Genomic DNA, 27,999 nt, shown 5'->3' with positions numbered 1-27,999 from the left:
TGGTCCATAGATGGTACTGTATTACCATGGTCCATAGATGTACTGTATTACCATGGTCCATAGATTGTACTGTATTACCATGGTCCATAGATGTACTGTATTACCATGGTCCATAGATGTATTACCATGGTCCATAGATTGTACTGTACCTTATGCCAACTCCCGATCCCTAGTCTCTTATTCACTGTGTTGCTCAACATCTGCTTGTCTCAGTAGATGTTCATTGGTAACAAGGAGAAAGAGATCCCTGTGTTGAACATGTTTCCTGTGGCCGCCGTGGCTCGTTACATCAGGGTCAACCCTCGTTCCTGGTTCAACCGTGGCAGCATCTGTATGAGAGTGGAGATCCTGGGATGTCCCATGCCAGGTACATGCTATGTGTCTACTGTGTGATTCTACTGTATAACTGCTATGTGTACTGTATTACTGTACTGTGACTGTATTACCATGGTCTACTAGGTAACTGCTGTGTGTACTGTGTGATTCTACTAGGTACCTGCTGTGTGTGTACTGTGTGATTCTACTAGGTACCTGCTGTGTGTATGTGGTCCATAGATGTACTGTATTACTGTGTGATTCTACTAGGTAACTGCTGTGTGTACTGTGTGATTCTACTAGGCAACTGCTGTATTACCATGGTCCATGTACTGTGTGATTCTACTAGGTAACTGCTATGTGTACTGTGTGATTCTACTAGGTACCTGCTGTGTGTACTGTGTGATTCTACTAGGTAACTGCTGTGTGTACTGTGTGATTCTACTAGGTACCTGCTGTGTGTGTACTGTGTGATTCTATCTGATAACTGCTGTGTGATTCTACTAGGTAACTGCTGTGTGTACTGTGTGATTATACTAGGTAACTGCTGTGTGTGTACTGTGTGATTCTACTAGGTACCTGCTGTGTGTACTGTGTGATTATACTAGGTAACTGCTGTGTGTGTACTGTGTGATTCTACTAGGTAACTGCTGTGTGTGTACTGTGTGATTCTACTAGGTAACTGCTGTGTGTGTAACTGTGTGATTATACTAGGTACCTGCTGTGTGTACTGTGTGATTCTACTAGGTAACTGCTGTGTGTAACTGTGTGATTCTACTAGGTAACTGCTGTGTGTACTGTGTGATTCTACTAGGTAACTGCTGTGTGTACTGTGTGATTCTACTAGGTAACTGCTGTGTGTGTACTGTGTGATTCTACTAGGTAACTGCTGTGTGTACTGTGTGATTCTACTAGGTAACTGCTGTGTGTACTGTGTGATTCTACTAGGTAACTGCTATGTGTACTGTGTGATTCTATCTGATAACTGCTGTGTGATTCTACTAGGTAACTGCTGTGTGTACTGTGTGATTCTACTAGGTAACTGCTGTGTGTACTGTGTGATTCTACTAGGTAACTGCTGTGTGTACTGTGTGATTCTACTAGGTAACTGCTGTGTGTACTCTGTGATTCTACTAGGTAACTGCTGTGTGTACTGTGTGATTCTACTAGGTAACTGTTGTGTGTACTGTCTGATTCTACTAGGTAACTGCTGTGTGATTCTACTCGGTAACTGCTGTGTGTACTGTGTGATTCTACTAGGTAACTGCTGTGTGTGTACTGTGTGATTCTACTAGGTAACTGCTGTGTGTACTGTGTGATTCTACTAGGTAACTGCTGTGTGTAACTGTGTGATTATACTAGGTAACTGCTGTGTGTACTGTGTGATTCTACTAGGTAACTGCTGTGTGTGTACTGTGTGATTCTACTAGGTAACTGCTGTGTGTACTGTGTGATTCTACTAGGTAACTGCTGTGTGTACTGTGTGATTCTACTAGGTAACTGCTGTGTGTACTGTGTGATTCTACTAGGTAACTGCTGTGTGTACTGTGTGATTCTACTAGGTAACTGCTGTGTGTACTGTGTGATTCTATCTGATAACTGCTGTGTGATTCTACTAGGTAACTGCTGTGTGTGTACTGTGTGATTCTACTAGGGTGGTGTACCTAATCAACCTCAGTGTATGAAGGTGAATGGCGGTAGTAGACAGGGGGTGGTGTACCTAATAAACTGGCCAGTGGCCTCTGTATTAAGGTGAATGGCAGTAGTAGACAGGGGGTGGTGTACCTAATAAACTGGCCAGTGGCCTCTGTATTAAGGTGAATGGCAGTAGTAGACAGGGGGTGGTGTACCTAATAAACTGGCCAGTGGCCTCTGTATTAAGGTGAATGGCAGTAGTAGACAAGGGGGTGGTGTACCTAATGAACTGTCCAGTTACTGTCAGTGTATTAAGGAGAATGGCAGTAGCAGACAAGGGTGTGTACCTAATAAACTGGCCAGTGGCCTCAGTGTATGAGGCAGGGGGTGGTGTATGGGTAGCATGTAGACGCTGTATTACCACAAGTCAGTGTATGAATGGCAGTAGCAGACACTGGGTGGTGTACCTAATAAACTGGCCAGTGGCCTCAGTGTATGAGGCAGGGAGGTGGTGTATGGGTAGGACAAGACGCTGTATTACCACAAGTCGATAAGACCATGAACAATACAGGGGGAAGATTGTCATTAAAACTTGTTTTTCAACCACTCCACAACGTTCTTGTTAACAAACTATAGTTTTGGCAAGTTTGTGTATGACACAAGTCATTTTTCCAACAATTGTTTACAGACAGATTATTTCACTTATAATTCACTGTATCACAATTCCAGTGGGTCAGACGTTTACATACAGTAAGTTGACTGTGCCTTTAAACAGCTTGGAAAATTCCATAAAATTTTGTCATGGCTTTAGAAGCTTCTGATTGGCTAATTGACATAATGTCAGTCAATTGGGGGTGTACCTGTGGAAAATCACAAGAAATCAGCCAAGACCTCAGAAAGAAATACACTTTTTGGAGAAATGTCCTCTGGTCTGATGAAACAAAAATTGAACTGTTTGGCCATAATGGCCATCGTTATGTTTGGAGGAAAAAGGGGGAGGCTTGCAAGCCGAAGAACACCATCCCAACCGTGAAGCACGGGGGTGGCAACATCATGTTGTGGGGGTGCTTTGCTGCAGGAGGGACTGGTGCCCTTCACAAAATAGATGGCATCATGAGGGAGTGAAATTATGTGGATATATTGAAGCAACATCTCAAGACATCAGTCAGGAAGTTAAAGCTTGGTCGCAAATGGGTCTTCCAAATGGACAATGACACCAAGCATACTTCCAAAGTTGTGGAAAATGGCTTAAGGACAACAAAGTCAAGGTATTGGAGTGGACATCACAAAGCCCTGACCTCAATCCTATAGAAAATGTTTGGGCAGAACTGAAAAAGTGTGTGCGAGCAAGGAGGCCTACAAACCTGACTCAGTTACACCAGCTCTGTCAGGAGGAATGGGCCAAAATTCACCCAACTTATTGTGGGAAGCTTGTGGAAGGCTACCCGAAACGATTGACCCAAGTTAAACAATATAAAGGCAATGCTACCAAATACTAATTGAGTGTATGTAAACTTCTGACCGACTGGGAATGTGATGGAATAAATAAAAGCTGAAATATATAATTATCTCTGCTATTATTCTGACATTTCACTTTCTTAAAATGAAGTGGTGATCCTAACTGACCTAAAACAGGGAATTTTTACGAGGATTGAATGTCAGGGACTGTGAAAAACGGAGTTTAAATATATTTGGCGAAGGTGTATGTAAACTTCCGACTCCAACTGTACAAACAGTGGGGTAAAAAAGTATTTAGTCAGCCACCAATTGTGCAAGTTCTCCCACTTAAAAAGATGAGAGGCCTGTAATTGTCATCATAGTTACACTTCAACTATGACAGACAAAATGAGGGAAAAAAAATCCAGAAAATCACATTGTAGGATTTTTAATGAATTTATTTGCAGATTATGGTGGAAAATAAGTATGTATTTATTTATAGTTGAAGTGTACCTATGATGTAAATTACAGGCCTCTCTCATCTTTTTAAGTGGGAGAACTTGCACAATTGGTGGCTGACTAAATACTTTTTTGCCCCATTGTATATATATATAGATCAAACCCTGTAGACTGGGGGGAAACTTTGGTTTTTGCTCTGACATTTATACAGACAGGTACACGCCTTGGCAAATCATGTCAAAATCAATTAAATTTACCACAGGTGGACTCCAATCAAGTTGTAGAATCATCTCAATGATGATCAATGGAAACAGGATGCACCTGAGCTCAATTTAGAGTCTCATAACAAAGGGTCTGAATACTTATGTAAATAAGGTATTTCTGTTTTTTATTTTTTAATAAAATTGCAAAAAAATTATAAAAACCTGTTTTCACTCTGTCAATATGGGGTATTTAGATTAATGAGGAACAATTTTAATTTAATCAATTTTCAGAATAAGGCTTTAGAGTAACAAAATGTGGAAAAAGTGACAGGGGTCTGAATGCTTTCTGAAGGCCACTATATACCTTAAAGCCACTATATACCTTAAAGCCACTATATACCTTAAAGCCACTATATACCTTAAAGCCACTATATACCTTAAAGCCACGATATACCTTAAAGCCACTATATACCTTAAAGCCACTATATACCTTAAAGCCACTATATACCTTAAAGACTAAGATAGTAAAGTGACAGGGGTCTGAATGCTTTCTGAAGGCCACTATATACTTTAAAGCCACTATATACCTTAAAGCCACTATATACCTTAAAGCCACTATATACCTTAAAGCCACTATATACCTTAAAGCCTAAGATGGTAAAGCTAAAACACTTGAGAGCTCTCAACAAGTTTGACAAACAATAAAAAACCTTTGGGGGGTCGCCCCGAAAACAATATAAAAAGGTTAGGTCCTTTTCCATGGACCGAACAGTGTAGGTAGCTAGCAATGCTCAATCGACTTCGTCACGTAATGCACTTCCAGAACCAGGGCATGAGCATTGCCACACAACAAACTAAACCCAGTCTTTACAGGGAATATACCACAGGAGGCTGCTGAAGGGAGGACGGCTCTTAATAATGTCTGGAACTGAGCCAATGGAACGGCATCTGACACGCGGAAACCATGGAAACCACATTTTTTTAAATGTATTTGATACCATTCCACTCCAGTCATTTCCACATGCCTGTCCTTCCCAATTCAGGTGACACCAACCTCCATTTTGTGGTATCGTGACTGTAACCCATTGATCACTATCAGACCTATCTAGCTCTTCAGTTGACACATGTACTGTTGTCGATGTAGTGATTTGTTCAATGACTTGATATGGGATGTGTTTGTTGTCAGACTCTCAGAACTATTACCACAGACGGAACGAGATCACAACCACAGACAACCTGGACTTCAAACATCACAGCTACAAAGACATGAGGCATGTAAGTAGAGTAATGCTGGGCAGATACTACACCACAGAGTAATGCTGGGCAGATACTACACCACAGAGTAATGCTGAGCAGATACTACACCACAGAGTAATGCTGAGCAGATACTACACCACAGAGTAATGCTGGGCAGATACTACACTACACCACAGAGTAATGCTGGGCAGATACTACACCACAGAGTAATGCTGGGCAGATACTACACCACAGAGTAATGCTGGGCAGATACTACACCACAGAGTAATGCTGGGCAGATACTATACTACACCACAGAGTAATGCTGGGCAGATACTACACCACAGAGTAATGCTGGGCAGATACTACACCACAGAGTAATGCTGGGCAGACACTACACCACAGAGTAATGCTGGGCAGATACTACACCACAGAGTAATGCTGGGCAGATACTACACCACAGAGTAATGCTGGGCAGACACTACACCACAGAGTAATGCTGGGCAGATACTACACCACAGAGTAATGCTGGGCAGATACTACACCACAGAGTAATGCTGGGCAGATACTACACCACAGAGTAATGCTGAGCAGATACTACACCACAGAGTAATGCTGGGCAGATACTACACTACAGAGTAATGCTGGGCAGATACTACACCACAGAGTAATGCTGGGCAGATACTACACTACAGAGTAATGCTGGGCAGATACTACACCACAGAGTAATGCTGGGCAGATACTACACTACACCACAGAGTAATGCTGGGCAGATACTACACTACACCACAGAGTAATGCTGGGCAGATACTACACTACACCACACCACAGAGTAATGCTGGGCAGATACTACACTACACCACAGAGTAATGCTGGGCAGATACTACACTACACCACACCACAGAGTAATGCTGGGCAGACACTACACTACACCACAGAGTAATGCTGGGCAGATACTACACTACACCACACCACAGAGTAATGCTGGGCAGATACTACACTACACCACAGAGTAATGCTGAGCAGATACTACACTACACCACAGAGTAATGCTGGGCAGACACTACACTACACCACACCACAGAGTAATGCTGGGCAGACACTACACTACACCACAGAGTAATGCTGAGCAGACACTACACTACACCACAGAGTAATGCTGAGCAGATACTATACTACACCACAGAGTAATGCTGAGCAGATACTATACTACACCACAGAGTAATGCTGAGCAGATACTACACTACACCACAGAGTAATGCTGAGCAGATACTACACTACACCACAGAGTAATGCTGAGCAGATACTACACTACACCACAGAGTAATGCTGAGCAGATACTACACTACACCACAGAGTAACGCTGAGCAGATACTACACTACACCACAGAGTAATGCTGAGCAGATACTACACTACACCACAGAGTAATGCTGAGCAGATACTACACTACACCACAGAGTAATGCTGGGCAGACACTATACTACACCACAGAGTAATGCTGGGCAGATACTACACTACACCACAGAGTAATGCTGGGCAGACACTACACTACACCACAGAGTAATGCTGGGCAGATACTATACTACACCACAGAGTAATGCTGGGCAGATACTACACTACACCACAGAGTGATGCTGGGCAGATACTATACTACACCACAGAGTAATGCTGGGCAGATACTACACTACACCACAGAGTAATGCTGGGCAGATACTATACTACACCACAGAGTAATGCTGAGCAGACACTACACCACAGAGTAATGCTGGGCAGATACTACACTACACCACAGAGTAATGCTGGGCAGATACAACACTACACCACAGAGTAATGCTGAGCAGATACACCACTACACCACAGAGTAATGCTGAGCAGACACTACACTACACCACAGAGTAATGCTGAGCAGACACTACACCACACCACAGAGTAATGCTGGGCAGACACTACACTACACCACAGAGTAATGCTGAGCAGATACTACACTACACCACAGAGTAATGCTGAGCAGACACTACACTACACCACAGAGTAATGCTGGGCAGATACTACACTACGCCACAGAGTAATGCTGGGCAGACACTACACCACAGAGTAATGCTGGGCAGATACTACACTACACCACAGAGTAATGCTGAACAGACACTACACCACACCACAAAGTAATGCTGGGCAGACACTACACCACAGAGTAATGCTGGGCAGACACTACACCACAGAGTAATGCTGGGCAGACACTACACTACACCACAGAGTAATGCTGGGCAGGTACTACACTACACCACAGAGTAATGCTGGGCAGATACTACACTACACCACAGAGTAATGCTGGGCAGATACTACACTACACCACAGAGTAATGCTAGGCAGATACTATACTACACCACAGAGTAATGCTGAGCAGATACTACACTACACCACAGAGTAATGCTGAGCAGACACTACACCACACCACAGAGTAATGCTGAACAGAAACTACACTACACCACAGAGTAATGCTGGGCAGATACTACACAACACCACAGAGTAATGCTGGGCAGACACTACACTACACCACAGAGTAATGCTGGGCAGATACTACACTACACCACAGAGTAATGCTGGGCAGATACTACACTACACCACAGAGTAATGCTGGGCAGACACTGCACTACGCCACAGAGTAATGCTGGGCAGATACTATACTACGCCACAGAGTAATACTGAGCAGACACTAAGCGAAATGGAGGAACCCAGTCTTTGCTCTGGAGAGAGGCAGTTTAAACCAATGAACATTTAAATGGTACCAATGTACTAGAATTTAGAACATTTAGAATGTTTTTAAATGGTACCAATGTACTAATTTAGAATGTTGTGAAAATGAAACATTTGGTAATACATTATATGATAAAAATATATATTACATTATCACAGTGGAGTGATGCTGTTCATGGGGGGGATGTGTGAAATGAACTCCTCAGCCTTTAGTGTCCCCCTTATAGAGCCAGCCAATAGTTAGCCTTTCGCTTGGGGCCTGACTGGTGAGAAGCTTCAGGGAGGGCAGTCACGTGTGCTGGCAAGGCAGAGTTGGCCCCAGGTATGGGCAGAATCGGGAGGAAAGTGGTAGCCCGCTCAGTAAGCAGCGAGACAACATATCTGAAATCAATTTCGCCACGTGGAAGGCCTACTGAAAACTCTGGGACTCTTGTTCTCTACTGGCTCTACAGCCGATGAAGGTGATTAATGAGGTGTGCTCTACTGGCTCTACAGCCGATGAAGGGGGTTAATGAGGTGTTCTCTACTGGCTCTACAGCCGATGAAGGGGGTTAATGAGGTGTTCTCTACTGGCTCTACAGCTGATGAAGGTGATTAATGAGGTGTGCTCTACTGGCTCTACAGCTGATGAAGGGGGTTAATGAGGTGTTCTCTACTGGCTCTACAGCCGATGAAGGGGGTTAGGTTAATGAGGTGTGCTCTACTGGCTCTACAGCCGATGAAGGTGATTAATGAGGTGTTCTCTACTGGCTCTACAGCTGATGAAGGTGGTTAATGAGATGTGCCCCAACATCACAAGGATCTATAACATCGGCAAGAGTCACAGCGGACAGAAACTCTACGCCATCGAGATCTCAGACAACCCCGGAGAGCATGAACCAGGTAAGACCATTCCTAGAAGTAAAGTTCTCTGGGTTCAAGTGGTTTGGTGAACGTGGTTTCACTCCTTCTCTCCCTCCCTCCCTCCCTCCCTCCCTCCCTCCCTCCCTCTCTCCCTCTCTCCCTCTCTCCCTCTCTCCCTCTCTCCCTCCCTCTCTCCCTTCTCTCCCTCCCTCTCCCCCTCCCTCCCCCTCCCTCCCTCCCTCCCCCTCCCTCTTCTCCCAGGTGAACCAGAGTTCCGCTACACGGCCGGTTCCCATGGTAACGAGGTGCTGGGCCGAGAGCTGCTCCTGCTGCTGATGCAGTTCATGTGTCAGGAGTACCTGTCGGGTAGCCCGCGGATACGTCACCTGGTGCACGAGACCAGGATACACCTGCTCCCCTCCGTCAACCCCGACGGTTACGACAAAGCCTTTGAAGTGGTAGGTGTGGGTGTCCGAAAGACCCCCCCAAAACCCCACAGCTGATAATACAAATATTGACTGCATCATTAAGGCTGTACTGAAACATACCACGGATACAACTGACTCTTCTGGGACACGTGCGGAGGACGTCTTTTGCTTGTCAGCCATGTGATCGTCAGATGAAAGATTCTCCTCTTCTGAAAGTCAGAAGTTCAAAGCATCCTCTCCAGTGATTCCAGTGGCGGCTGGTGTCGTTTAGGATGAAGGAGGGTGACTCCTTCCTTATTTCTATTACAGCATATTGGATAACTGTCGCTCATAATTCCGTTCACCCAGTTCAATGTAACAGTGATAGGTTTAGGCTACTACGTGATACTGCAATGTTCCCCCTGTACCCATCATGAGGTTGCTACAACCTACACTATGCATCAAGGGTCAAGAGAAATTAGAGTAATCAAGGAGAGAGACATTGACACATTCAATGCCGCCTGGCACTCTCTTGCCTTCATCTAGCTGATCTAGGGTGAAATCACTTGGGTTTTTTTTTGGGGGGGGTTCACTTTAGGGTGTTGAGCAGCTTTAATATTGCAGGTAGATTGTAGCTTCAATCAACGTAATGATCTGCATCATTTTCAATCCCCCATATACATATTTTTATTAAGTATATATACAGTGGGGAAAACGAGTATTTGATACACTGCCGATTTTGCAGGTTCTCCTACTTTACAAAGCATGTAGAGGTCTGTAATTTTTATTATAGGTACACTTCAACTGTGAAAATGTATTACACAGTGTATTAACAGTGTAATTAATTTGCATTTGGAAGTGTTCCAGTTCCAACTAGCTAACATAGCATCCCTCTCCGTTTGAGCCAGGTGTTTGAGCAGGCTAAACTAGCTAGCTAACATAGTATCCCTCTCCGTTTGAGCCAGGTGTTTGAGCAGGCTAAACTAGCTAGCTAACATAGCATCCCTCTCCGTTTGAGCCAGGTGTTTGAGCAGGCTAAACTAGCTAGCTAACATAGCATCCCTCTCCGTTTGAGCCAGGTGTTTGAGCAGGCTAAACTAGCTAGCTAACATAGCATCCCTCTCCGTTTGAGCCAGGTGTTTGAGCAGGCTAAACTAGCTAGCTAACATAGCATCCCTCTCCGTTTGAGCCAGGTGTTTGAGCAGGCTAAACTAGCTAGCCAACATAGCATCCTCTCCGTTTGAGCCAGGTGTTTGAGCAGGCTAAACTAGCTAGCTAACATAGCATCCCTCTCTGTTTGAGCAGGCTAAACTAGCTAGCTAACATAGCATCCCTCTCCATTTGAGCCAGGTGTTTGAGCAGGCTAAACTAGCTAGCTAACATAGCATCCCTCTCCGTTTGAGCCAGGTGTTTGAGCAGGCTAAACTAGCTAGCTAACATAGCATCCCTCTCCGTTTGAGCCAGGTGTTTGAGCAGGCTAAACTAGCTAGCTAACATAGCATCCCTCTCCGTTTGAGCCAGGTGTTTGAGCAGGCTAAACTAGCTAGCTAACATAGCATCCCCCTCCGTTTGAGCCATGTGTTTGAGCAGGCTAAACTAGCTAGCTAACATAGCATCCCTCTCCGTTTGAGCCAGGTGTTTGAGCAGGCTAAACTAGCTAGCTAACATAGCATCCCTCTCCGTTTGAGCCAGGTGTTTGAGCAGGCTAAACTAGCTAGCTAACATAGCATCCCTCTCCGTTTGAGCCAGGTGTTTGAGCAGGCTAAACTAGCTAGCTAACATAGCATCCCTCTCCGTTTGAGCCAGGTGTTTGAGCAGGCTAAACTAGCTAGCTAACATAGCATCCCTCTCCGTTTGAGCCAGGTGTTTGAGCAGGCTAAACTAGCTAGCTAACATAGCATCCCTCTCCGTTTGAGCCAGGTGTTTGAGCAGACTAAACTAGCTAGCTAACATAGCATCCCTCTCCGTTTGAGCCAGGTGTTTGAGCAGGCTAAACTAGCTAGCTAACATAGCATCCCTCTCCGTTTGAGCCAGGTGTTTGAGCAGGCTAAACTAGCTAGCTAACATAGCATCCCTCTCCATTTGAGCCAGGTGTTTGAGCAGGCTAAACTAGCTAGCTAACATAGCATCCCTCTCCGTTTGAGCCAGGTGTTTGAGCAGGCTAAACTAGCTAGCTAACATAGCATCCCTCTCCGTTTGAGCCAGGTGTTTGAGCAGGCTAAACTAGCTAGCTAACATAGCATCCCTCTCCGTTTGAGCCAGGTGTTTGAGCAGGCTAAACTAGCTAGCTAACATAGCATCCCCCTCCGTTTGAGCCATGTGTTTGAGCAGGCTAAACTAGCTAGCTAACATAGCATCCCTCTCCGTTTGAGCCAGGTGTTTGAGCAGGCTAAACTAGCTAGCTAACATAGCATCCCTCTCTGTTTGAGCAGGCTAAACTAGCTAGCTAACATAGCATCCCTCTCTGTTTGAGCAGGCTAAACTAGCTAGCTAACATAGCATCCCTCTCTGTTTGAGCAGGCTAAACTAGCTAGCTAACATTGCATCCCCCTCCATTTGAGCCAGGTGTTTGAGCAGGCTAAACTAGCTAGCTAACATAGCATCCCTCTCCGTTTGAGCCAGGTGTTTGAGCAGGCTAAACTAGCTAGCTAACATAGCATCCCTCTCTGTTTGAGCAGGCTAAACTAGCTAGCTAACATAGCATCCCCCTCCATTTGAGCCAGGTGTTTGAGCAGGCTAAACTAGCTAGCTAACATAGCATCCCTCTCTGTTTGAGCAGGCTAAACTAGCTAGCTAACATAGCATCCCTCTCTGTTTGAGCAGGCTAAACTAGCTAGCTAACATAGCATCCCTCTCTGTTTGAGCAGGCTAAACTAGCTAGCTAACATTGCATCCCCCTCCATTTGAGCCAGGTGTTTGAGCAGGCTAAACTAGCTAGCTAACATAGCATCCCTCTCTGTTTGAGCAGGCTAAACTAGCTAGCTAACATAGCATCCCTCTCTGTTTGAGCAGGCTAAACTAGCTAGCTAACATAGCATCCCTCTCTGTTTGAGCAGGCTAAACTAGCTAGCTAACGTTGCATCCCCCTCCATTTGAGCCAGGTGTTTGAGCAGGCTAAACTAGCTAGCTAACATAGCATCCCTCTCTGTTTGAGCAGGCTAAACTAGCTAGCTAACATAGCATCCTCTCTGTTTGAGCAGGCTAAACTAGCTAGCTAACATAGCATCCCTCTCTGTTTGAGCAGGCTAAACTAGCTAGCTAACATAGCATCCCTCTCTGTTTGAGCAGGCTAAACTAGCTAGCTAACATAGCATCCCTCTCTGTTTGAGCAGGCTAAACTAGCTAGCTAACATAGCATCCCCCTCTGTTTGAGCAGGCTAAACTAGCTAGCTAACATAGCATCCCTCTCTGTTTGAGCAGGCTAAACTAGCTAGCTAACATAGCATCCCTCTCTGTTTGAGCAGGCTAAACTAGCTAGCTAACATTGCATCCCCTCCATTTGAGCCAGGTGTTTGAGCAGGCTAAACTAGCTAGCTAACATAGCATCCCTCTCCGTTTGAGCCAGGTGTTTGAGCAGGCTAAACTAGCTAGCTAACATAGCATCCCTCTCTGTTTGAGCAGGCTAAACTAGCTAGCTAACATAGCATCCCCTCCGTTTGAGCCAGGTGTTTGAGCAGGCTAAACTAGCTAGCTAACATAACATCCCTCTCTGTTTGAGCAGGCTAAACTAGCTAGCTAACATAGCATCCTCTCTGTTTGAGCAGGCTAAACTAGCTAGCTAACATAGCATCCCTCTCTGTTTGAGCAGGCTAAACTAGCTAGCTAACGTTGCATCCCCCTCCATTTGAGCCAGGTGTTTGAGCAGGCTAAACTAGCTAGCTAACATAGCATCCCTCTCTGTTTGAGCAGGCTAAACTAGCTAGCTAACATAGCATCCCTCTCTGTTTGAGCAGGCTAAACTAGCTAGCTAACATAGCATCCCTCTCTGTTTGAGCAGGCTAAACTAGCTAGCTAACATAGCATCCCTCTCTGTTTGAGCAGGCTAAACTAGCTAGCTAACATAGCATCCCTCTCTGTTTGAGCAGGCTAAACTAGCTAGCTAACATAGCATCCCCCTCTGTTTGAGCAGGCTAAACTAGCTAGCTAACATAGCATCCCTCTCTGTTTGAGCAGGCTAAACTAGCTAGCTAACATAGCATCCCTCTCTGTTTGAGCAGGCTAAACTAGCTAGCTAACATTGCATCCCCCTCCATTTGAGCCAGGTGTTTGAGCAGGCTAAACTAGCTAGCTAACATAGCATCCCTCTCCGTTTGAGCCAGGTGTTTGAGCAGGCTAAACTAGCTAGCTAACATAGCATCCCTCTCTGTTTGAGCAGGCTAAACTAGCTAGCTAACATAGCATCCCCCTCCGTTTGAGCCAGGTGTTTGAGCAGGCTAAACTAGCTAGCTAACATAGCATCCCTCTCTGTTTGAGCAGGCTAAACTAGCTAGCTAACATAGCATCCCTCTCTGTTTGAGCAGGCTAAACTAGCTAGCTAACATAGCATCCCTCTCTGTTTGAGCAGGCTAAACTAGCTAGCTAACATAGCATCCCTCTCTGTTTGAGCAGGCTAAACTAGCTAGCTAACATAGCATCCCCCTCTGTTTGAGCAGGCTAAACTAGCTAGCTAACATAGCATCCCTCTCTGTTTGAGCAGGCTAAACTAGCTAGCTAACATAGCATCCCTCTCTGTTTGAGCAGGCTAAACTAGCTAGCTAACATTGCATCCCCTCCATTTGAGCCAGGTGTTTGAGCAGGCTAAACTAGCTAGCTAACATAGCATCCCTCTCCGTTTGAGCCAGGTGTTTGAGCAGGCTAAACTAGCTAGCTAACATAGCATCCCTCTCTGTTTGAGCAGGCTAAACTAGCTAGCTAACATAGCATCCCCCTCCGTTTGAGCCAGGTGTTTGAGCAGGCTAAACTAGCTAGCTAACATAACATCCCTCTCTGTTTGAGCAGGCTAAACTAGCTAGCTAACATAGCATCCCTCTCTGTTTGAGCAGGCTAAACTAGCTAGCTAACATAGCATCTGTTGGTAAAATTATGATGAAATGACTGAACAAATCATTTTAAATGGAACTGTAACTAAATAAACTTATACTCTGTTTTATTATATCTGATTAACAATATGAGTTCATAAGAAGGGATTGTGTGACACGGACAAGGAGTAATTAAAGTTAATGAACACCATTCCAACTAGGAAGAAACGAATGGGTTGGGGACTGTGTAAACACATAAGGTCGTTAGCCTATGGTTGACCCTACAGAAACTTAGCTCTGGGTTTTTTTTTAGATAAGACAGTGAGTGCATTCCTAAGTTTTCTGTTAATTAGAACTGTCAGCTCAGTGGTGATCGATAATGTTGAGGGGTCAAAAGTTACCTGGGAGTGTGTTAGTAAGTTAGAATGAACTTTTCACCTCACTTTGTCCCTGTCGAGAGGAGGGGATTCTGTTAAAGCAATGAAATGACGTCATGTTTTGTATATAAACTGTTGCTCGTGGTAACGTGGGATCGCGCTCCGAGAATAAATTCTGTTACCTATTATCAAAAAGACTGGTCTCCGTCTATTTTATGCAAACAAGAATCTTACAAATTCTCATAAAATAGATGAAGGGTTTTCAATTAATGAAAGCACATTGGCATACTGAAATTACAGTAACAGCATCCCTCTCCATTTGAACCGGGTGTTTGAGTATGCTAAACTAGCTAGCTGCATTCGCTAGCTAAGTAAGTGAACGTTTAAAAAATGACAACTAAATAGAGCTATCTCTCGCTCTCTTGTTAATCCTTCATTTTTGAAGAAATTAATTTGTTCAAAACTGTTCAACTATTGTCTTTGAGTCAACTATTCACCACATGTGATGCACTGCAGTGCTAGCTAGCTGTAGCTTATGCTTTCTGTACTAGATTAATTCTCTGACCCTTTGATTGGGTGGACAACATGTCAGTTCATGCTGCAAGAACTCTGATAGGTTGGTGGAGGGTATCCTCCAGAAGTTGTCATAATTACTGTGTACGTCTATGGAAGGGGGGTGAGAACCATGAGCCTCCTAGGTTTTGTATTGACGTCAATGTACCAAGAGGAGGACAGAAGCTAGCTGTCCTCCGGCTACACCATGGTGCTACCCTACAGAGTGCTGCTGAGGCTATTGTAGACCTTCATTACAAAACGTTGTGTTTTAATCAATTATTTTTTACGTGAATATATATAGTATAGTTTTATTTAAAGAAGGATAACTTTTTATCCTTAATGAATTTAAAACCATTTGGGGACCTCATGTCTTAATTATCTGCTCTCACGTGTCACCATGTGTCACTCTCCCGTTGTCCGTCAGGGTTCAGAGCTGAGTGGCTGGTCCCTGGGTCGGTGGAGTCAGGACGGAGTAGACATCCACCATAACTTCCCTGACCTCAACTCCATCCTGTGGGAGGCTGAAACAAAGAAATGGATCCCCAGGAAGATGCTCAACCACCATGTGCCCATTCCCGAGTGGTATCAGTCCAAGAACTCCACGGTCAGTAAATGCCACACAAGATTTTGAGGAGTTTTCGAAAGACATTGACAGGGGAATCTCAGACATCCAGAACTAGAAAAGAAAAATGAGAGAAGATACTATTGAGACTAGCGAAGTCGCCACCCTCCTTAACGGAAACTTGCAGCCAGATTCGAGCCCCTCTCTGGGCCAAATGTCCCTTCCCCTTACGAAATTCAAAAGATGCGAGCACCTGTGAAATTGTGATTTGTCCAAATTATAATTTACAAAAGAACAGAGCACCTGAACAAAGTTCCTTGTTAGTCGTCGCATCCCACAGTTAGTTGATAGGGAACTTCTGGTTCTCATCCCATCACTATGACAGATAGAGAGAGGACTTCTGGTTCTCATCCTGTCACTATGACAGATAGAGGACTTCTGGTTCTCATCCTGTCACTATGACAGATAGAGGACTTCTGGTTCTCATCCTGTCACTATGACTCCATGACAGATAGAGGACTTCTGGTTTTCATCCTGTCACTATGACAGATAGAGGACTTCTGGTTCTCATCCTGTCACTATGACAGATAGAGGACTTCTGGTTCTCATCCTGTCACTATGACTCCATGACAGATAGGGGACTTCTGGTTCTCATCCTGTCACTATGACTCCATGACAGATAGGGGACTTCTGGTTCTCATCCTGTCACTATGACTCCATGACAGATAGAGGACTTCTGGTTCTTATCCTGTCACTATGACTCCATGACAGATAGAGGACTTCTGGTTCTCATCCTGTCACTATGACAGATAGAGGACTTCTGGTTCTCATCCTGTCACTATGACAGATAGAGGACTTCTGGTTCTCATCCTGTCACTATGACAGATAGAGGACTTCTGGTTCTCATCCTGTCACTATGACAGATAGAGGACTTCTGGTTCTCATCCTGTCACTATGACAGATAGAGGACTTCTGGTTCTCATCCTGTCACTATGACAGATAGAGGACTTCTGGTTCTCATCCTGTCACTATGACTCCATGACAGATAGAGGACTTCTGGTTTTCATCCTGTCACTATGACTCCATGACAGATAGAGGACTTCTGGTTCTCATCCTGTCACTATGACAGATAGAGGACTTCTGGTTTTCCTCCTCACTTCTCCCCTCTCCTCTCCTCTCTTTCTCTCCTCCTTTCCTCTTTCCCCTCTTTCCTCCCATTCCCTTTTTCTCCTCTCCTCTCCTCTCCTCTCTCTCCTCTCCTCTCCTCTCCTCTCCTCTCCTCTCCTCTCCTCTCCTCTCCTCTCCTCTCCTCTCCCTCTCCTCTCCTCTCCTCAGGTAGCAGCAGAGACGCGTGCGCTGGTCTCCTGGATGGAGAAGATCCCGTTCGTCCTGGGTGGTAACCTCCAGGGAGGGGAGTTGGTGGTGACCTTCCCCTACGACAGGACCCGTTCCCAGGGTGTATCCAGGGAGCAGACCCCCACCCCAGACGACCACGTCTTCCGCTGGCTCGCCTTCTCCTACGCATCCACCCACCGCCTGATGACCGACGCCAGACGACGAGTCTGCCACACCGAGGACTTTGCCAAGGAAGATGGCACCATCAACGGGGCGTCCTGGCACACCGCGGCAGGGAGTTAGTGTTGATGTTTTCCATTCAATTCATTTCAGTTCAGTTCAATTCAATTCAGTTCAATTCATTTCAATTCAATTCAATTCATTTCAGTTCAGTTCAATTCAGTTCAATTCATTTCATTTCAGTTCAGTTCAGTTCAGTTCAATTCAATTCAGTTCAATTCATTTCAATTCAATTCAATTCATTTCAGTTCAGTTCAATTCAGTTCAGTTCATTTCAGTTCAGTTCAATTCAATTCAATTCAATTCAATTCAATTCAATTCATTTCAGTTCAGTTCAATTCAATTCAATTCAATTCAATTCAGTTCAATTCAATTCATTTCAGTTCAGTTCAATTCATTTCAGTTCAATTCAATTCAGTTCATTTCAGTTCATTCCAATTGAATTCAGTTCAGTTCATTTCAGTTCAATTCAATTCAGTTCATTTCAGTTCATTCCAATTGAATTCAGTTCAGTTCATTTCAGTTCAATTCAATTCAATTCATTTCATTTCAGCTCAATTCATTTCAGTTCAATTCATTTCAATTCATTTCAGTTCAATTCAATTCATTTCAATTAATCTCTGATTCAATTAAATTCATGTATTGATGTATTATCACAGACCAGTAGCAGAGTAGTTCTTCATTTCAACACATGTTGATTTGATTTATTATCACAGACCAGTACCAGAGTAGTTCTTAATTTCAAACCTTTTGGGGGAAAAAACACATTTCTTTGACCATCACCAATTGTACATTGTACAATTTCTCGTAGATAAATGGCTGGTTCTTTTTTTCCAAGACATCGTAGGCTCATGTACTTCTACGTGAAGCGGTCAAATTAGCGCTCTATTTTGTTTTTTGACCTTTAATCCCAGAAAAATGGCCTTAACTCAAAAAGCGTTGAGACCTCGACGCCATCTTGTTTCTGGCTAACAGCCCATTAGGCCAAACCTATGTTTCTGGGCTAACAGCCCATTAGGCCAAACCTATGATTCTGGCTAACAGCCCATTAGGCCAAACCTATGTTTCTGGGCTAACAGCCCATTAGGCCAAACCTATGTTTCTGGGCTAACAGCCCATTAGGCCAAACCTATGATTCTGGCTAACAGCCCATTAGGCCAAACCTATGTTTCTGGGCTAACAGCCCATTAGGCCAAACCTATGTTTCTGGGCTAACAGCCCATTAGGCCAAACCTATGATTCTGGGCTAACAGCCCATTAGGCCAAACCTATGATTCTGGGCTAACAGCCCATTAGGCCAAACCTATGATTCTGGGCTAACAGCCCATTAGGCCAAACCTATGTTTCTGGCTAACAGCCCATTAGGCCAAACCTATGTTTCTGGGCTAACAGCCCATTAGGCCAAACCTATGTTTCTGGGCTAACAGCCCATTAGGCCAAACCTATGTTTCTGGGCTAACAGCCCATTAGTCCAAACCTATGTTTCTGGCTAACAGCCCATTAGGCCAAACCTATGATTCTGGGCTAACAGCCCATTAGGCCAAACCTATGATTCTGGGCTAACAGCCCATTAGGCCAAACCTATGTTTCTGGGCTAACAGCCCATTAGGCCAAACCTATGTTTCTGGGCTAACAGCCCATTAGTCCAAACCTATGTTTCTGGGCTAGCAGCCCATTAGGCCAAACCTATGTTTCTGGGCTAACAGCCCATTAGGCCAAACCTATGTTTCTGGGCTAACAGCCCATTAGACCAAACCTATGTTGCTGGGCTAACAGCCCATTAGGCCAAACCTATGTTTCTGGGCTAACAGCCCATTAGGCCAAACCTATGATTCTGGGCTAACAGCCCATTAGGCCAAACCTATGTTTCTGGGCTAACAGCCCATTAGTCCAAACCTATGTTTCTGGGCTAACAGCCCATTAGGCCAAACCTATGTTTCTGGGCTAACAGCCCATTAGGCCAAACCTATGTTTCTGGGCTAACAGCCCATTAGGCCAAACCTATGTTTCTGGGCTAACAGCCCATTAGGCCAAACCTATGTTTCTGGGCTAACAGCCCATTAGGCCAAACCTATGTTTCTGGGCTAACAGCCCATTAGGCCAAACCTATGTTTCTGGGCTAACAGCCCATTAGGCCAAACCTATGTTTCTGGGCTAACAGCCCATTAGGCCAAACCTATGTTTCTGGGCTAACAGCCCATTAGGCCAAACCTATGTTTCTGGGCTAACAGCCCATTAGTCCAAACCTATGTTTCTGGGCTAACAGCCCATTAGGCCAAACCTATGTTTCTGGGCAAACAGCCCATTAGGCCAAACCTATGTTTCTGGGCAAACAGCCCATTAGGCCAAACCTATGTTTCTGGGCTAACAGCCCATTAGTCCAAACCTATGTTTCTGGGCAAACAGCCCATTAGGCCAAACCTATGTTTCTGGGCTAACAGCCCATTAGGCCAAACCTATGTTTCTGGGCTAACAGCCCATTAGTCCAAACCTATGTTTCTGGGCAAACAGCCCATTAGTCCAAACCTATGTTTCTGGGCAAACAGCCCATTAGGCCAAACCTATGTTTCTGGGCAAACAGCCCATTAGGCCAAACCTATGTTTCTGGGCAAACAGCCCATTAGGCCAAACCTATGTTTCTGGGCTAACAGCCCATTAGGCCAAACCTATGTTTCTGGGCTATGTTGATAATGGGATAAGATAAAGGGTGAGTCGGTCAAGGATCGATGCAGACAAGGTGGTAGATTGTACGACAAGCGACAGGTTTATTCAGAGTGAAGATATCTGGTACAGCGTATATACGGGCCCCTCTGTTAGCTCATCAGAGTCTAGCAGAAAGGCGCCTTGCTAACAGTGAGTACAAGCATCATATACACAACAGAAAGTAGGTTGATTTCTAGGAGATCGGATCTTCGGATTGGATCAGGCTGGGGTGTAGTCATCCGGCATTGGCTCTGTTGTCTGTCCGTCATCGTAGAATCCTGCCATGCCTGTTCTTGGTCGTCACACCATGTTCAGCTGAAAAGGAGATCTGGTGTGTGCTCTATCTTCAGTCACACAATGTTCGGCTGGGAGGAAGATTATGTGTGTGTGCTAGTTTGTCTCTAAGTCTAGGCTTTCTGCCAATCTGTGGGTGTTTTATCTGGGTGTCCTCGGCAGCTATGTGTATGTGCGTCGTCCCTGTCTTCTGGGGTCAGTGTGTAAGAGCGTATGCGTCCCTGTCCTGTCCTCAAGAGTCCGTGTGTAATGTGTGTGCGTCCCTATCTTCAGGGGAGTTGTGGCCGAACTGCCGGCTAGCACCTGTGGCTAGGAGTATCCTGTTGTGACAGTGTTCTGGATGATCAAAGTGAGTGTGTGTGTGAGAGATCCTGTATGGGGCCCAACCTGTTTTACTATGAAAATACGTTGTCCCAGCTATAGTAGTGTAATGTCACCTACATAAGAATTAGCAGTCCTCTACAGCTAACAGCCCATTAGGCCAAACCTATGTTTCTGGGCTAACAGCCCATTAGACCAAACCTATGCTCACCAAGTTTCGTCTTGGAAAGTCTTTACCATTTAGAAGAAATGGCCATGTCATGATTGGTGATGTTTTGTACATTTGCAAATAGAATCCATTCGCCATCTGGTGGAATTTACGGGAACAGCGGAAAAATGACCAACATTTTTAAATGTTATAAAACGGAAATCGAATGTCCGAGAGACTTCGTTCGATGACTTCCCGGAAGATCTGGCCCTGGTGCACGGCCCGACGCTGTCGGCAAATTTTCAAACATTCGCAGACGTGTCTAGTAAGGGACCGTACATTTGCAATATGGAGATTCTCATCGATCATACAGCAAATGCCGAACAGGGCACGTCAGGTATGAAAAAACGTTTTTTTAAAGTCTCATGCAACATACAGTGGCTTTCGAAAGTATTCAACCCCTTGACATTTTTCCTATTTTGTTGCCTTACAACCTGGAATTAAAATATATTTTTGGGGGGGGTTTGTATCATTTGATTGACACAACATGCCTACCACTTTGTAGATTCAAAATATGTTTTATTGTGAAACAAGCAACAAATAAGACAAAAAAAAATGAACTTGAGCGTGCATAACTTTTCACCTCCCCAAAGTCAATAATATGTAGAGACACCGTTTGCTGAAATTACATGTGCAAGTCTCTTGGGGTATGTCTCTATAAGCTTGGCACGTCTAGCCACTGGGAGTTTTTCCCATTCTTCAAGGCACAACTGCTCCAGCTCCCAAGTTGGATGGGTTCCGCTGGTGCACAGCAATCTTTAAGTCATACCACAGATTCTCAATTGGATTGAGGTCTGGGCTTTGACTAGGCCATTCCAAGACATTTAAATGTGTCCCCTTAAACCACTCAAGTGTTGCATTAGCAGTATGCTTAGGGACATTGTCCTGCTGGAAGGTGAACCTCCATCCCAGTCTCAAATCTCTGGAAGACTGAAACAGGTTTCCCTCAAGAATTTCCCTGTATTTAGCGCCATCCATCATTCCTTCAATTCTGACCAGTTTCCCAGTCCCTGCCGATGGAAAAACATACCACAGACCAGTACCAGAGTAGCTCTTCATTTAAACACATGCTGATTTGATTTATTATCTTTATAAAACACTGGTGAAAAAATAACATATGAGCTGATGTCTTTTCATTGGGCAGTTGGCCGACAGATAAATTACTCTGTCTGTGCCGCTGTGTTGGCAGGTATGAACGACTAGCCCCTGTCTCTCAGTGTTACAGTGCAGTAGCACCACTGTCTCTGTGTCGGCAGGTATGAACGACTTCAGCTACTTGCACACCAACTGCTTTGAGCTGTCGATGTACGTGGGCTGTGACAAATTCCCCCATGAGAGTGAGCTGGCGGAGGAGTGGGAAAACAACCGGGAGTCTCTGCTCGTCTTCATGGAGCAGGTACAGTATGTAGAGTCCAGAAAGGGTGTGTAGAGTCTAGAGAGGGTGTAAAGTCCAGAGAGGGTGTAGAGTCTAGAGAGGTTGTAGAGTCCAGAGAGGGCGTAGAGTCCAGAGAGGTTGTAGAGTCCAGAGAGGTTGTAGAGTCCAGAGAGGGCGTAGAGTCCAGAGAGGGCGTAGAGTCCAGAGAGGGTGTAGAGTCCAGAGAGGGCATAGAGTCCAGAGAGGGCGTAGAGTCCAGAGAGGGCATAGAGTCCAGAGAGGGCATAGAGTCCAGAGAGGGCGTAGAGTCCAGAGAGGGCGTAGAGTCCAGAGAGGGCGTAGAGTCCAGAGAGGGCGTAGAGTCCAGAGAGGGCGTAGAGTCAAGAGAGGTTGTAGAGTCTAGAGAGGTTGTAGAGTCTAGAGAGGTTGTAGAGTCTAGAGAGGTTGTAGAGTATAGAGAGGTTGTAGAGTCTAGAGAGGTTGTAGAGTCTAGAGAGGTTGTAGAGTCTAGAGAGGTTGTAGAGTCTAGAGAGGTTGTAGAGTCTAGAGAGGTTGTAGAGTCTAGAGAGGTTGTAGAGTCTAGAGAGGTTGTAGAGTCTAGAGAGGTTGTAGAGTCTAGAGAGGTGCATAGAGTCTAGAGAGTGCATAGAGTCTAGAGAGTGCATAGAGTCCAGAGAAGGTCATGATAGCTAGCCAGCCAGTAAGATAACGCTAGCTAGCCAGCCAGTAAGATAATATTAGCTAGCCAGCCAGTAAGATAACGTTAGCTAGCCAGCCAGTAAGATAACGTTAGCTAGCGAGCCATTAAGATAACCTAACGTTAGCTAACGAACAATATGCTTTGACTTGCAATAAAATCCACTTTCTGACTAAATTAGAAATGTATAATATCTGACAATGTTGCTAGACTCTTATATACATGGATGAACGCTTCAAGGCAGACTGGAACCATTTTATTCTGTTCTGTTTTGCAGCTACATCATTACATTTACATTTACATTTAAGTCATTTAGCAGACGCTCTTATCCAGAGCGACTTACAAATTGGTGCATTCACCTTATGACATCCAGTGGAACAGCCACTTTACAATAGTGCATCTAAATCTTTTAAATGGAGGGGGGTGAGAAGGATTACTTTATCCTCTCCTAGGTATTCCTTAAAGAATTGGGGTTTCAGGTGTCTCCGGAAGGTGGTGATTGACTCCGCTGTCCTGGCGTCGTGAGGGAGTTTGTTCCACCATTGGGGGGCCACATCTTGTTTGGTCAGCGTTGTGTCACTCAGGTTCAAAGTAACCCGTCACAACTTTTTCCAACTGCACTGTCGAACAGCTCCTGTTAAATTCAGGACGTAAATGTTGCTGAGAAAAGTAGCAAAACCTTTGTAGTTCTCGATCGCGGTTGTATCTTTCAAAAAACACAGCAGTAGAAAGGACCGTCAACACATACTAAGCAACTCACGTTATAGACAGAAGCTACATGGCAGACCAATCCAAACTCCTCTCCCGGCATGTCCAGCCGTCCATTATCTCAGCCAATCATGGCTGACGGAAGGGTCCTGCCGTTTTCCGTGGCTTAAACCAATTAAGCTAGTATTTTAACAAATTGTATTCGTATTTACAGATTGAATAAATGTTGGTTTATTAAGGCACACGAAAGGTGACATGTTCCAGAAGGCATTTCCATGACAACAACGACAACAAGACGTTTAAATGCCTCTCCTGCGAAGTAGTGACATGCGACATGCGCCTAGCTTTCTGAAACCAGTCATATTATACTGTTTAAATATTTATATCAAGGATCACATTGAAAATAATAGTTTTTAAGCATTCATGTGTCATACTCTGGGGTTTATTGTACTTTTAAATACTGTTAAAACTTGTTTTTACCCCCCAAAATAAAATATAATATCATCAAATTAATATTATATATGATACGTTACATATTATTATTATTGTTGTTATTATTATTATTCAGTCAGTTGATCTTTGACCTCTGACCTTTCATGCACAGGTGCATCGTGGGATCAAAGGCATTGTCTGGGACATGCAGGGGCGGGGCATAGCCAACGCCACCATCCAAGTGGAAGGGATCGGCCATGACATTAGAACAGGTAGAGATACATTTATTTTATTGATTTATAACACCTTTATTTAACCAGGTAGGCTAGTTGAGAACACCTTTATTTAACCAGGTAGGCTAGTTGAGAACACCTTTATTTAACCAGGTAGGCTAGTCGAGAACACCTTTATTTAACCAGGTAGGCTAGTTGAGAACACCTTTATTTAACCAGGTAGACTAGTTGAGAACACCTTTATTTAACCAGGTAGGCCAGTTGAGAACACCTTTATTTAACCAGGTAGGCTAGTTGAGAACACCTTTATTTAACCAGGTAGGCTAGTTGAGAACACCTTTATTTAACCTTTATTTAACCAGGTAGGCTAGTTGAGAACACCTTTATTTAACCAGGTAGGCTAGTTGAGAACACCTTTATTTAACCAGGTAGACTAGTTGAGAACACCTTTATTTAACCAGGTAGGCTAGTTGAGAACACCTTTATTTAACCAGGTAGGCAAGTTGAGAACAAGTTCTCATTTAAAGTAGTTGAGAACACATTTAACAATTGCGACCTGGCCATTATAAAGCAAAGCAGCTCGATACATACAACAACACAGAGTTACACATGGAATAAAACAAAACATACAGTCAATAATACAGTAGAAAAATAAGTCTATATACAATGTCAGCAAATGAGGTGAGATAAGGAGGCAAAGGCAAAAAACACCTTTATTTAACCATGGTGGCGAAGTAAATACAATGTAGCAAGTAAAACACTGGAATGGTTGATTTGCAATGGAAAAATGTGCAAAGAAGAAATAGAAATACTGGGGTGCAAAGGAGCAAAATAAATAAATAAATAAATAAATACAGTAGGGAAAGCCTTTAGTTGTTTGGGCTAAAATTATAGATGGGCTATGTACAGGTGCAGTAATATGTGAGCTGCTGTGATAGCTGGTGCTTAAAGCTAGTGAGGGAGATAAGTTTTTCCAGTTTCAGAGATTTTTGTAGTTCGTTCCAGTCATTGGCAGCAGAGAACTGGAAGGAAAGGAGGCCAAAGGAAGAATTGGTTTTGGGGGTGACCAGAGATATACCTGCTGGAGCGCGTGCTACAGGTGGGTGATGCTATGGTGACCAGCGAGCTGAGATAAGGCGGGGTTTGAGAGACTTGTAGATGACCTGGAGCCAGTGGGTTTGGCGACGAGTGTGAAGCAAGGACCAGCCAACAGGTCAGGTCAGTGGTGGGTAGTATATGGGGCTTTGGTGACCAAACGGATGGCACTGTGATAGACTGCATCCAATTTGTTGAGTAGGGTATTGGAGGCTATTTTGTAAATGACATCACCGATGTCGAGGATCAGTAGGATAGTCAGTTTTACAAGGGTATGTTTGGCAGCATGAGTGAAGGATACTTTGTTGTGAAATAGGAAGACAATTCTAGATTTAACTTTGGATTGGAGATGTTTGATGTGAGTCTGGAAGGAGAGTTTACAGTCTAACCAGACACCTAGGTATTTGTAGTTGTCCACATATTCTAAGTCAGAACCGTCCAGAGTAGTGATGTTGGATGGGCGAGCAGGTGCGGGCAGCGATCGGTTGAAGAGCATGCATTTAGTTTTACTTGTATTTAAGAGCAATTGGAGGCAACGGAAGGAGAGTTGTATGGCGTTGAAGCTTGTCTGGAGATTTGTTAACACAGTGTCCAAAGGGCCAGAAGTCTACAGAATGGTGTCGTCTGCGTAGAGGTGGATCAGAGACTCACCAGCAGCAAGAGCGATCATCATTGATGTATACAGAGAAGAGAGTTGGTCCAAGAATTTAACCCTGTAGCACCCCCATAGAATGCCAGAGGTCCGGACAGCAGACCCTCCGATTTGACACACTGAACTCTATCAGAGAAGTAGTTGGTGAACCAGGCAAGGCAGTCATTTGAGAAACCAAGGCTGTCGAGTCTGCCGATGAGGATGTGGTGATTGACAGAGTCTAAAGCCTTGGCCAGGTCAATGAATACGGCTGCACAGTAATGTTTCTTATCGATGGCGGTTAAGATATCGTTTAGGACCTTGAGCGTGGCTGAGGTGCACCCATGACCAGCTCTGAAACCAGCTTGCATAGCGGAGAAGGTATGGTGGGATTCGAAATGGTCGGTAATCTGTTTGTTGACTTGGCTTTCGAAGACCTTAGAAAGGCAGAGTAGGATAGATATAGGTCTGTAGCAGTTTGGGTCAAGAGTGTCCCCCCCTTTGAAGAGGGGGATGACTGCAGCTGCAGCAATGCATGCTATTGTAGTATCTGTGTTCTCATTCTGTGTCCATACATACGATATGGAGATGTATTATAGTGGACTCTGTGTTCTCATTCTGTGTCCATAGATCTGACATTACTCCACCAAACCCAGCTATCAGAGTTCAAAATGCCACTCCAGTATCTGACATGTCCAGTGTGTATTACCACGTGTGTATCAACCAATGATCAACACAATAACACAATCAATGGCATAGTAGTACACAGGATATTGTTTTATCTTCATTCAATTCCATCAGTAGCATTCTATAGAAAACAGCATTAGCATTCTATAGAAAACATCAGTAGCATTCTATAGAAAACATCAGTAGCATTCTATAGAAAACATCATTAGCATTCTATAGAAAACATCATTAGCATTCTATAGAAAACATCAGTAGCATTCTATAGAAAACATCAGTAGCATTCTATAGAAAACATCATTAGCATTCTATAGAAAACATCAGTAGCATTCTATAGAAAACATCAGTAGCATTCTATAGAAAACAGCATTAGCATTCTATAGAAAACATCATTAGCATTCTATAGAAAACATCATTAGCATTCTATAGAAAACATTTACATTTACATTTAAGTCATTTAGCAGAATCCAGAGCATCAGTAGCATTCTATAGAAAACATCAGTAGCATTCTATAGAAAACATCAGTAGCATTCTATAGAAAACATCAGTATTATTCTATAGAAAACAGCATTCGTATTCTATAGACCATAGCATTAGCACTCTATAGAAAACAGCATTAGTATTCTATAGAAAACATCATTAGTATTCTATAGAAAACATCATTAGCATTCTATAGAAAACATCATTAGCATTCTATAGAAAACATCAGTAGCATTCTATAGAAAACATCAGTAGCATTCTATAGAAAACATCATTAGCATTCTATAGAAAACATCAGTAGCATTCTATAGAAAACATCATTAACATTCTATAGAAAACATCATTCGCATTCTATAGAAAACATCAGTAGCATTCTATAGAAAACATCAGTAGCAACCTATAGAAAACATCTGTAGCATTCTATAGAAAACAGCAGTAGCATTCTATAGAAAACATCATTAGCATTCTATAAAAAACATCATTAGAATTCTATAGAAAACATCATTAGCATTCTATAGAAAACATCATTAGCATTCTATAAAAAAACATCATTAGCATTATATAGAAAACAGCATTAGCATTCTATAGAAAACATCATTAGCATTCTATAGAAAACATCATTAGCATTCTATAGAAAACATCATTAGCATTCTATAGAAAACAGTGCAGTAGTATCTAACTAAATGCTTGTGTTCCTAGCTCCAACAGTGCAGTAATATCTAACTAAATGCTTGTGTTCCTAGCTCCAACAGTGCAGTAAT

At 43.8% G+C, this 27,999-nt stretch overlaps 1 protein-coding gene and 2 long non-coding RNA genes across 4 annotated transcripts in view; 2 read left to right on the top strand and 1 right to left on the bottom strand.

Moving 5' to 3' along the window:
- Positions 1–27,999, top strand: part of LOC127928793 (inactive carboxypeptidase-like protein X2) — a 165,307-nt gene that overhangs the window by 108,107 nt on the left and 29,201 nt on the right. Inside the window, exons 6-13 of the mRNA XM_052516145.1 lie at positions 217–367; positions 5,236–5,324; positions 8,799–8,922; positions 9,145–9,341; positions 15,665–15,844; positions 17,138–17,435; positions 22,160–22,299; positions 24,288–24,387. Coding sequence (XP_052372105.1) covers positions 217–367; positions 5,236–5,324; positions 8,799–8,922; positions 9,145–9,341; positions 15,665–15,844; positions 17,138–17,435; positions 22,160–22,299; positions 24,288–24,387 — 1,279 coding nt within the window. The remainder of the gene's footprint in view (positions 1–216; positions 368–5,235; positions 5,325–8,798; positions 8,923–9,144; positions 9,342–15,664; positions 15,845–17,137; positions 17,436–22,159; positions 22,300–24,287; positions 24,388–27,999) is intronic.
- On the top strand, positions 1,051–1,942 carry LOC127928794 (uncharacterized). Of its 2 annotated transcripts, none has more exons than XR_008132233.1 (3): positions 1,051–1,263; positions 1,321–1,419; positions 1,711–1,942. It is a non-coding gene; the product is annotated as an uncharacterized LOC127928794 (long non-coding RNA). The 2 variants fall into 2 exon arrangements; XR_008132234.1 differs by having other exon boundaries at positions 1,354–1,419; positions 1,711–1,941.
- LOC127928797 (uncharacterized) lies at positions 3,760–4,679 on the bottom strand. Its single transcript, XR_008132242.1, has 3 exons — positions 4,637–4,679; positions 4,522–4,557; positions 3,760–4,485 (listed from the first exon to the last, which is right to left on the bottom strand). It is a non-coding gene; the product is annotated as an uncharacterized LOC127928797 (long non-coding RNA).

Source organism: Oncorhynchus keta, unplaced genomic scaffold (genome assembly GCF_023373465.1).
Source record: "Oncorhynchus keta strain PuntledgeMale-10-30-2019 unplaced genomic scaffold, Oket_V2 Un_scaffold_3992_pilon_pilon, whole genome shotgun sequence".
In the NCBI taxonomy this organism is placed as follows: domain Eukaryota; kingdom Metazoa; phylum Chordata; class Actinopteri; order Salmoniformes; family Salmonidae; genus Oncorhynchus; species Oncorhynchus keta.
Note: the sequence above shows the minus strand (reverse complement) of the source record. Positions and strands in the feature narration are given on the sequence as shown.